This window comes from Chondrus crispus, genomic scaffold, assembly GCF_000350225.1.
Source record: "Chondrus crispus Stackhouse genomic scaffold, scaffold_61, whole genome shotgun sequence".
In the NCBI taxonomy this organism is placed as follows: Eukaryota; Rhodophyta; class Florideophyceae; order Gigartinales; family Gigartinaceae; genus Chondrus; species Chondrus crispus.
The window spans coordinates 312,992-323,875 of NW_005178572.1; the positions used below are offsets into that span (position 1 = coordinate 312,992).

Genomic DNA, 10,884 nt, shown 5'->3' on the forward strand with positions numbered 1-10,884 from the left:
GTAGCTCGCCACAAGGATAGAAAGGTTCTCAGTCGAAAGGACGATTTGTTTCGTCTTCTTGACAGGCTGTGGGCGGCCGTTTGGAGAGGACCGCTCTTTAGAAGTTTCTACTTGTCTATCTTTCGCGGTTGCTTCGGCGGCATCTGTGGCAGATCCTGTCGCGCTTTGATCCATTGATGGACTCTGCGCAGATGAAGCGATAGGGGCGTCCATGACGCATATCGCTACGGCCCGCGTAGTCTGGGACTCGTTTGTGCTAGTGAAAAGAAGGGAAGACCCACTTCGTTTTTCTTCACGACGGGTCGATCTGGCACTGCTGTGATCAGGCGGATGTGAAACTCGTGGAAAACTCACATGCCCCGAATTTTCGGTACAGTATGCTGTGAGTTTTGCCAAACGCGTTGTTTGAAAATTTTACGTTCAGAAAATGCGAGCAAACTCGCCGCCAAAACACGCCTTTTCGTCACTTCACGGACAACGTTGCTGTACAGTATCGAGATTTTACTCTGCACTGGTGCTGGATGGCGATCTGAGAACTGAATCTGCTTACAGTCAAAAGTTAGTCTGTTCTTAACTCCCTTCATCTTCCAAGGATGACGCTAACCGCGTCGCGAACGAGACGAAGAAATTCATATCACCCTGAGGAAGTGTTTACTGCACAAGGCTCTTGGCCAAAGCTTTTAATAGAAGTGATCGGCTGGAAGGCTGACAATCGGAAAATATGCAAGATCTCCCGTCGCGCCATGGGATAAATCCCCTGTCCTCGACATCGCAGTGTTGGGTCCCACAGATGGGGTGTCGCCGAGCAGGATATCGAACACCATGCAGGCGCAGCTGACGAGACCGACGCCCGGCATTATTCGGGATAATCTACGCTTCGCTCTTGTCGCCGAAGCCCACATAATTTCTTCCAGTGAGTGCAAATATGATACCAAGCAACTCTGCCATACCATTTGATAATCACACGTCCTGCGCCGCCGCTACAGTGGGTAGCCCTTGCTCAAAACAGATAGACAGCTCGCGAAGCGAGTCCGCCAAATCATTCTTCCCGCTTCCCGCTTCATTATGCGCCATCTCTGATAACACATCCCTCGCTTCTCCCTTTTCTACCCACTCGTCTCCCATCTGCGCGCGACGTGGGATCCATGAGCAAGCAAGCTCGTTCGGATCTGTAAGACCAAGAGGCATGTCCCAAAGATGCACATCTCGGACAAGCGTACTCGCGCGCGCCCTCATGAATATCTCGAAGCCGGCTGAACCACGCGATCACTTGGCTCTCTCGCGACCCTCTTACCGGCATTAACAACGGCGACGACGGTGCCGGTAACCAGTGCAGCCGGGACGGGGCCGCACTCGTCGGGGCCGCCGCACTCGTCGGGGCAGCCTTCAAGCCACACGCAGCCGCGCGGCACGATGGTGGGCGGCTTTTCGCCGTCCCTCGCGCGCACGTAGTCGCCTTGCAGCGCGATGACGCGTCGCAGCAGGCGGCGCGTGCCCGACACGTCGTCGACCAGGACAGGGTCGCCGCGCACGAGGGCCTGCGGCGCGTGCAGACGCGAGATCAGCAGCAGCGAGCCGCGCGCTATCGACGGCTCCAGCGCGCCGCAGGCGTCGTAGTGCAGCGTGAAGAGCTTGTCCGACACGACGACGCCCACGGGCGCCCATGACAGGAGCGAAACGAGGTGGCGGCGCATGTCGTCGAATAGCGTGCGGCAGAAGGGAACAAGGGAGCAGCGCAAGGGTGCGCTCAAACGGCCCTGCTGATGAGCGAGACGTGTCCCAGATGTGGACTGCGTATCATACGTCAGTCGTAAGATGAAGGTTTGTGGAGTTGAATTATTCTGCCGAGGCATGTCCATTCTCGCACCTTTCTCGCCTCCCTTGCTGCCCGTTCTATACTCAGTCTATCCTTTCCTCCCCACAATATGTAATGCTCAAATGGCCCTCCTCCCAGGCCTCCCATCCCCCCCTCCCCCCCCCCCCCCCCCCCCCCCCCCAAACCGTCACCTGTCCCTCCATCCCGTTGTGTCATCCTTCGTCTCTTCCCCCCGCTCCCGCACCCCCCCAATGGCCGAGCAAACGAGCAGCAGCCCGGGGCTCGGGCTCTCGCGGCGGCTCCTACCCCTCCAATCCGCGCGGGCCGTCTCCCACATGCCGACGAACAAGCCGGCTCCCGCGGCGGCCTCGATCGCGCCCACCCCCTCGACGTGTCCCCCGCCCGAGACGCCGCGGCGACGGCGGCGGCGGTTCCTCCTGCGGTCGCGTGCGCGGGCGCGCGACTCGCAGGCGACGTACGCGACGTCGACGGCGTTCCGGCGGGCGCTGGTTAACGCGACGCCGTCGAAGAGGGCGGTGAGGCTGCACACGGGGCGGGTGGTGGAGCTGACGCCGATGCCGATGGGCGGCAACTGCGGGTTCGTGGCGGTGTCGTGGGCGCTTCTGATCGCGGGGCGGCTGCCCGGCAACGACGTGTCCGGGCGGTGGGTGCGCGCGGCGCTGGCCGCGCACGTCGCGGCGCAGGCCGGGTTCTACGCGGAAAAGGTGGACGAGTCGCGCGTAGTGAGCGGGGGCAAGGGGGAGGCCGAGGAGAGCGTGCAGGCGTTTGTGAGGGGCGTGAGGGAGGACGGGCTGAAGGGGCATTGGCTCGGGCAGATGTGGGGTTTTTTGGAGATCTTTGCCGTGGCGAGGGCGTTTAGTCTCAACGTGGAGCTTTATGCGTTCGATGTGGGTAGTCAGAAGGTTCGCTTGTATCACCAACAGAATGAGGGAAAGCATTGCGTGGCGTTGCTTTTCTCGGGGCAGGCCGAGGGGGGCCATTTTGACCTTTTGCTGCCGATGACTAGGTTTGGAGAGGGCTGGAGGGGGAGAAGGAGAGGGTGAAGGGCCAGGCGTGATGGAGTTGTGCCTTTGCAAAGCGGACTTTTGAGTTTAGGGACCCTAGTCGCCAACAAACATGTGAGGCGATGACGTATCCCGATGTTGTGTAAAAGGATGAGGGATACCGCGGCACGTGAATTCATTCATTTCAGGCATTTCAGGTGTGCTTGATGATAACCTTTTACAGTGTAGAATGATCCAATGAAATTGGATCATTCAAAGCAGCCAACAAGGCTCCTCATGCTCGTACTTACTTGACGTCAAGTAGCGGGGGAGGAAGGCAGTGTCAGGACGGCCATACACGTGCACGCAGTACACGTATACCGGCGCCATCAGCTCACCGCACACGCCGACGGACGACGGAAACCGGGACTTGCCTCATAAGGCAGGCAATCCGCAGGCACCAGTAAACGCGGCTATCGCTTCTTGCACCACAGGAAGCAAACAAAAGAACATTCATGTTGCAGCCTGCGCAATGAAAGCTCGAGACACCACACTCTCCGCCATGACAGATCTCGTGTAACGGCCATGCCTTCCCTTTCTCTCCTTTCTCTCATACTGTACTCCGCTTCTGTAACCTCCAGTGTGGGAAATTATGGTATGACGGTGACGCATACAGGACGAATAAAATGCACCTCAACGCAATTAATGTAATGCACAACAACGGGAGCATTTTAATAATCTCAGCTGTCAACATGCAGTGCATCCTCTCCTAAAAATGCTTCGATAGTGCAAAACATTACACGTGAGGAGAGGACGAAGCACCTGGCTGAAGTAGTATAAATAAGGGAAGAGTCGAGGCAGACTAGCTGCCAAGACAAGCGAAAAACAAAAACGAAGCCACGACAATAAAAAGCGCGATTCCCCTCATTCGCCCGGTCCTGCCGGTTAACCTTTATTGTTCCCCCCTTTTCTTTTATTTTTTGCGACACCCAGACGTTTCATTCTGATTCTAAATTCGCGGGAAGCTGTTTGCTTCTCTGTTCTTGGCGTGAAGAAGACCAAGAAAGCAGCATGGGTGCTGTATGCACTGCATAGTATGCACTGCATACAGCACCCATGCTGCTGGCTGCAATACTTAAACAAGTGAATCAATCATATCGGCGAAATCATTTCATTTTGATAAAAATAAGTGCTTTCTTGCATTGAAAGCACACTTCAATGCGAGCGTTTTTTTGTACTTTTCAAAAAACTGCTGCGATAAACAGCAAGATGAGAGGTGGCCCTACAGAACGATTTCTGCCGGCACTCTTGCAAGGCGCACAGCTGTGAAAGGATCACTAGTGTCTATTGGACGGACGTTTTTGATCATGAGGATTTTTCCTGTCTGTCAGAGCATTAGAGAGACCCTCCTAAATACCGTGCATTCTAGGTGCCTTCATGGGACTTGGACATTGTTTTTTACTCTTACTGTTACTGTTTCGCGGTAACTATGGCTTTCAGTTCTCCCTCTTTGCGCCAGAAACGGCGCGGCAAAAAAGCCTCATATGAGGCGAAATCCTCAAATGAGGCGCATTGTCCAATAGACACTAGACTTTCAACAACCCGTTCAGCGCAACTTCGCCAAGAGACACTTACTTGTCTCCACGTTCCCCGTTGCCGTTAACCCCGCCCGTCTGCGCATTGCACAAACACACATTTTCGGTCCGTCTTTAAACCGACGCGCGTCTATTTCATGCACGCACAGGGCACCATCAAAAGCTTTCCCGTTGTCACCAGTCGTCATGCAATTTGTCTTAGACACGCACGTCGCCCTACACCTATTGGCTACAAGCGAGAAGATGGAGGAAGCTGACAAAACCTTGTTCTTATGTTTATCGCAATGGTTGGGCTCATCGGCAAGGGTGCTGATGGAGGCCCGGCCCAGTCAGGAGAGCGTGAGACCGTTGAATGACAATCTTCGAGATCTTTTTCACGAGAACAAACAGGCAATCAGTGCCCTGGAACCTGATGATCAAACTCGGAGAAAAGAGGCTCGGTCGGTCAGAGATCTCGGAGGACATTACCTAGAGCGCGTTCGGGACCCTGATGCAAGACGACAAAGGGGCCGCAGTCTACTGGCCGCCGTGAAGGCTGCAACTAGAGACGAATCCTTCAAGATGCCCGATGCAGACGGACTGGCGTTCTCAGAACGGGGAACGGAAAATCTTCGCAAATTCCTGAATCCTTTGTATGGAGAAGTACCCACAATTATGCGCCCTACTAAACAAGCAGACGCTATTGAAGCCATTTGGATGCTCGATATCATTTCAACATCTTCAACATTTGAAACATTTATAGCGACTTTCATCCTAATTTCGAGCCTCTCAGTAGACTTACCGTCGAAAACAAAAGAAAGGGCTCTGTTTGTGTATGAAAGAGAGCTATCCTACGCATCTTTCGAAGGCGACTTCAGCTCCTTTCTTAAGACTGTCCAAGAGCTCGAAACGGCTCGGCTTCAAGAAGTGATAGACAAAGCCTTGTTCCTAAATCATGTTGTGGAGCATTGCTATCGCGAACTAGAGAAAGAGCGCGACAAGTTAGCACGCCTGGAATTGATTAGGTCGCATCCTGATGGCGCGAGTTGTGACACTAGTAGGATAAAAAGACAAGCCGCTTTACTCTACGTAGTGGCGGCAGTGACAGTGAGCATCGTAGTTGGGGCGCTCAACTTTTCTGACAGGGATAATGCATTTGAGAGGTTGGCGGACAGCGCGCAGACAGCAACGTTACTGCTGGTAAGTGTGTTTGGACTGGTAAAGCTCAAGAGTGAGGACGACAATGCTATCAGAAACACGTTGCTAGGAAACAAGGTGATGCGCAGTGGTTCTGACATAATGAAACATCTAGGATTGTCAAACGAAGAAGAGCTCAAGTGCCTAATCGCTAGGAGCACTACGCCCATGCCTTGGCTAGATGCGGTCGGAGCATGCTATGCCGTCCACGGGGCGGGCGGAAGCATCAGACTGAGTGAAGGAATAAGCATGCAAAAGCTTTATGAGTCGGGCTGGAGATATGATAATAATAGACTTTTCCAAATCCAGAGCGGGCACAGTTTTTTCTCCGAGGAAGATGACCGCGGGTGGTTGCATATCCGCATGACCGACAGGAAGTTAACTTATCCGGATTTTTGCGTTCGGAACAGGGAACCAACCATAGTGGCTGGTGAGTACAAACAGGGGGTGCCCACGGCGTTGAACATCAGAAACGCGATTAAATGACGGCGGTAATGCTCTACGCGGTACGATCTCGGAGCACTTTCTATGTGCACGTCGTACGGGCACCCGGTCTCCGTTCTTCCGGCATCATGGCCCACCACGGAAACTCAGCGTCCCGCGCACTGTGTCTTCACGCGCTTCCTCTCCGCAAGCGTCTTGTGCCCGCCCCAAATGTAGTGCCCATAGCCTGAGCATATGATACCGTCGGTTGTGAGTGCCAAAATCGTTTCGCAGATAACATCCCCGTCCTCCAGGACGACGATGTGCCACGCGCGCAGGTGTGCGTGTAGAACAGACATGTAGGGGTTGTCTCCCGGCTACGAGCGCAGACACGCTCCGAGTGCAGATATGAGCCCCGAGGCTTTTGCCGAGGGCCTCATATTGCAGCACGAGGGGTAGCCAAGAGACAATAATATTGTTATTGTGCTTGTCTACCGGCTGCTATCGGGACTACAGTATCAGCCATTTTAATTACGGTGGGTTCGCGTAAAATTGTTGGCATGATTATTGTCTGCACTGTGGTGCAGACATTTTCAGCAGTAGAGCAGACATCTGCAATGTTTGCACTGCGCTGAACCCCACCCTCGTGAAACAAGCCCTTTTGAGTAACCCACCATTACGTTTGTCCCCGTTTATCCCGGCTGTCACGGTGCGTATGTACCCGTCAGCCGGTAGACAAGACGTGTTTGGAAACACTGCAAATGAATTAGACAATCGGCACCCTCCCACGGCGGAAGCTAATTATTTGGCCGATTTCAAGAGCATGCCGGGATTGGCTGTATCTCCTGACTTATCATTGTTACTGTACCAAACTTCTATTTATCTTTCAGTAACGTTGTCCGTAAAATAATGCATTGTTTTTTTCCATTTGCCCACAAACTCGCTAGACGTAAAGTAAACTCGAGTTTGAAAAATCCCACCACGAGTTTTGCGGACTGACCTCCAGCAAGGTACCTTCCCGGAACAAACGGAAGTCTGGTATATCGTTGTGCCGCCCGGCGGATCACGTGCACCTGTGCGAATACTCGCTGAAGCGAATATTGTAGCTCGCCACAAGGATAGAAAGGTTCTCAGTCGAAAGGGCGATGTGTTTCGTCTTCTTGACAGCCTGAGGGGGGCCGTTTAGAGAGGACCGCTTTTTAAAAGCTACTACTTGTCTTTCTTTCGCGGTTGCTCGGCGGCATCTGTGGCAGATCCTGTCGCGCTTTGATCCATTGATGGACTCTGCGCAGATGAAATGATAGGGGCGTCCATGACGCATATCGATACGACCCTTGCAGTCTCAGACTCGTTTGTGCTGATGAAAAGAACGGAAGACCCACTTCGTTTTTCTTCACGACGGGTCGATCCGGCACTGCTGTGATCAGGCGGATGTGAAACTCGTGGAAAACTCACATGCCCCGAATTTTCGGTATGCTGTGAGTTTTGCCAAACGCGTTGTTTGAAAATTTTACGTTCAGAAAATGCGAGCAAACTCGCCGCCAAAACACGCCTTTTCGTCACTTTACGGACAACGTTAGTGTGTGGGCTATTACGACTTACGCGTTCCTTATTTCTTTAACACTGTCGGGAGGCCGTTGCTATACTGTATCACGAAGCAGGCGTCATCAAGGACAAGCACTTGGGCCGGATACGATAGGGCCGCGCGCCGTAATATGACTTACATTTCGTTTTTATTTTCACTAATCAAGGGGGGGCCCATGCCATATCATAGGGCAGGCTTCAAGGACTCACACTTGGGCGGGACAAGATAAGGCCGCGCCATGATAAGGCATGCGGACTTACAGTTGCTTACAGTCAGAAAGAAGAAGCAGTGTGGAATAAATTCATAAAAACTTTTAATCCATGCATCAACTCAGACGCCGGTGGTATAGTGGTAGCATACGCCCCTGCCACGGGCGAGACCCGGGTTCAATTCCCGGCCGGCGTACTTTCCTTTTTTTTCCCGATTAGTAAACACTCCTCGACAGCTCATGGGGTACACTTCACATGTATTTTTTTGCATGAGAATGGATCATAACAATAGAAACGAGCGCTTTTTAACCACATCTGTCCTTGAATGCGCCTTGCGTTTCTTTTCCCACCGGTCCTATTTGACTTTCTCCCGAATGAGTCAAGATTATGTCTTTCACCTACCAAATATAGAATGTTGCTAGGCTTTCAGATAAAGGACAAGCATTCCGGGTAGGCCATGCAACTGATACGACAACAGACTCAGCTGTGAAAATTGGCGTTCATTTTGGCAATGCGTCAAGTTGTCACATGCGTTCACCGCACGCAGGGACGCATCATGCGTATCATATCGGAAAAAGTCGGGTTTGATCTTTTGATGCAAAAACCTGTTGCATCACTTCCGAGTTTGAAACTCCTTTACATGTCTGCGTCAATACGTTCCAGCGCAGTAGGTAAGTTGTTGCTGTTTTTAGTTCAGGATTCTGTCGACACGCAACACAGACACAGATCCTTAAGCCGTAAACTTTATTGCTTCAAAACTAGTGAACACGACTCCTATTCAATGTGATGCACACAGCGGGAAACTTTCCCTAGACGTATTTACCCTGTGCCGTATTCCTGGTAAATCCATATCCATTTTTTTTTTATGTTGGTGAGCAGTGAGGTCATCAAGGCTTCGCCACACGCTCTGCTTTCTGCGTCGCCGTGCAAATGAAACGAGTTCTTAAATCCAACACTATAACAGGGAGCCGTTCTCCGGTTGGGAACATACACTTTCACTCTCTTCCCAGCCAATACCGAAATGAACGCCTTTCCGCTTTTCCTCACGTCTCTCTTGATTCTGAGCACATATTGCCATGCCGCGTATCTCCGCATAATGCAAGCTAATGTTCCGGTCTCTAAAATGAAAACCGGTCCAATGCTAGATGGTCGCACGGTCATCTGCTCATCGCACATCTTCCCGAAATTCACCGTCGAGTGCGTCCCCGACAAGCCTCGGAAGGGCACAGCTACACTCGCAAAGTTCACCTGGGACAACAACTTTCACATGGACACGCGCCCCCCCTTCTTGATGACGCCAAAGATAGACAACATCGCAAAGCCGTGGCTGCATCGCAAAGAGCACTTCAAACTTGAATGTAATCTGGACAATAGCGAGAAGGCCATTGCGGACGTCTACTTTGACTGCGGACATCTGAAAACGACGGCCAAGGTGCTTCCGGTCGAGGCGCCTTCGCGCCAACTCGCGAATGACACTGCGTGTGTGAGGATCCCAGCGATGAATTTTACAGAGAAAGAGGGGCTCTGGGAGCGCAATGGACTGGCGATGGCGTATAAGTGGGGTGAGGACAGCAAGAAAACGGACCGGCCTGAATCATCCGTGCTGAAGTACAAGTTCGTGGCGCCTGTTACAAGCCGGTACGGACTAACGCTCGACTGGGAGACGAGCGGTGGCACAGACTACAACGATGTGTTTGTGCATTTCCCGGGAGGAGGTTGGCAGCTCAAGCGGAAGGGGAAGTCGAGGGACGTGAACGGGTGGATCAAGGCCTACCAGAATGTCAATGGGAGGGCGACGAAGGCTTTTTCGGTGGACTTTAAGCAGCATACAATTACAACGAGAAACACTTTGACAAAGGGGGAGACGTATGAGTTTTGGATGGCGGGTAGGAGCTCAAAGGTTAGGGTGTTTACTGTTATCTTTTTTCCGTGTCAGGACGAGGGGTGCTTTAAGGGACACGAGTGGAGCATGGCGGTGGAAGCGTGCTCGCAATGACGGGTGCGGTCGGTGGACTGGTTGCCCTTCTGGGCTTAGGTTAGCTTCTGGAATGAATAATTAAAAGGTTCTGAGACAAGTTGTTTGATGAGGCATCGCTATGCGTTAGCAGTTCAGCCGGGTACAGAACAACTTCGGACCATACCACGATGAGAACGACGTCAGTGCAGCAACTCGTTAAGCAGATATTGTGAGCGTCTGCTGACGAGTCCAGAGCCAGAGCCTTTTCAATGCCGCTTGGTCTCTTTCGCCCTAATCTATCACGGTCGAAATTACTTGTTTCCCGGGTATCCCGTCCGAAGGATATCCGACTGAACCCAGTCCTAGCTACCCTTAAAGGGTAGATCCGGCTCGTGAAATTGTACCTTCGCTGTCTGGGAGTGGGGCGTCGATCCCAGAGTACTGTAATTGCACAATACTGTACAGTATACGTGCCGGACGGTTTTTGCTCAGCAATGGTTGCCACGTGTACAAATGTCCCTCGTACTCTTGCAGGTCGAGAAACGAATTAGATTGTCCGTTGCCAAATTCGTCTGGCCCATTTTTAATTGCCATTACGAAAACCGGGGAAGCGCAAAATGTCCCGTTGATCCCCGATGCGACATGTCTGCTCCGACCGCTTATATAGCTACAGTAGTTGCTCCCGGCAGCGGTCGGGAGCGTCGGGGAGCCCAAGGCCTCCTTCTACCGCGGCGATCCGCCTCTTTTTCGACTTCGTACGGATCGTATCTCGCCGATCCGATCGTCGTTAACCAACAGGTAAGTACCCATCCCCTCCGCCCGGCCCTCGCAATGATGAAACAAAAACGCTGTAGGAATCTCTCCGAACCAGAATGAGTGAATACAACGTATTTTTATTATCTTCTTTCCCCTGAGCGAACACCCTTGCACCCCCTTCTCCATGACGCACACACGATCGCTAACCCGCCTTCCTTCTCACAGCATGCCGCGACCTGGCATCCACCCTATGCTCCATCTGACCCGCCTCGTCCTTACCGACGGCTCCAGCTACATGGTGTCCACTGCATGGCAGCTGCCGAAGCCCGGCTTGCAGATCACGACCAAAATCTTGGAGGAGGA

General features: G+C 52.6%; 4 protein-coding genes across 4 annotated transcripts; 3 read left to right on the forward strand and 1 right to left on the reverse strand.

The window, feature by feature from the left end:
• The first annotated feature begins 822 nt into the window (after positions 1–822).
• On the forward strand, positions 823–957 carry CHC_T00007082001 (hypothetical protein). The gene has a single exon (XM_005710482.1). It carries the CDS (start codon positions 823–825, stop codon positions 955–957), a length of 135 nt encoding a protein of 44 aa, XP_005710539.1.
• Positions 958–960: 3 nt separating this feature from the next.
• On the reverse strand, positions 961–1,236 carry CHC_T00007083001 (hypothetical protein). The gene has a single exon (XM_005710483.1). It carries the CDS (start codon positions 1,234–1,236, stop codon positions 961–963), a length of 276 nt encoding a protein of 91 aa, XP_005710540.1.
• A 1,416-nt stretch (positions 1,237–2,652) lies between these two features.
• CHC_T00007084001 (hypothetical protein) lies at positions 2,653–2,880 on the forward strand. Its single transcript, XM_005710484.1, has one exon. The coding sequence runs from the start codon at positions 2,653–2,655 to the stop codon at positions 2,878–2,880; it is 228 nt and encodes a 75-aa protein (XP_005710541.1).
• Positions 2,881–4,187: 1,307 nt separating this feature from the next.
• On the forward strand, positions 4,188–4,307 carry CHC_T00007085001 (hypothetical protein). Its single transcript, XM_005710485.1, has one exon. It carries the CDS (start codon positions 4,188–4,190, stop codon positions 4,305–4,307), a length of 120 nt encoding a protein of 39 aa, XP_005710542.1.
• The last annotated feature ends 6,577 nt before the right edge of the window (positions 4,308–10,884 follow it).

Coding starts and splice junctions, on each gene's coding strand:
- CHC_T00007084001 (XM_005710484.1), top strand. CDS start 2,653: ATGTGGGGTTTTTTGGAGATCTTTGCCGTGGCGAGGGCGTTTAGTCTC.
- CHC_T00007085001 (XM_005710485.1), top strand. CDS start 4,188: ATGAGGATTTTTCCTGTCTGTCAGAGCATTAGAGAGACCCTCCTAAAT.
- CHC_T00007083001 (XM_005710483.1), bottom strand. CDS start 1,236: ATGAGGGCGCGCGCGAGTACGCTTGTCCGAGATGTGCATCTTTGGGAC.
- CHC_T00007082001 (XM_005710482.1), top strand. CDS start 823: ATGCAGGCGCAGCTGACGAGACCGACGCCCGGCATTATTCGGGATAAT.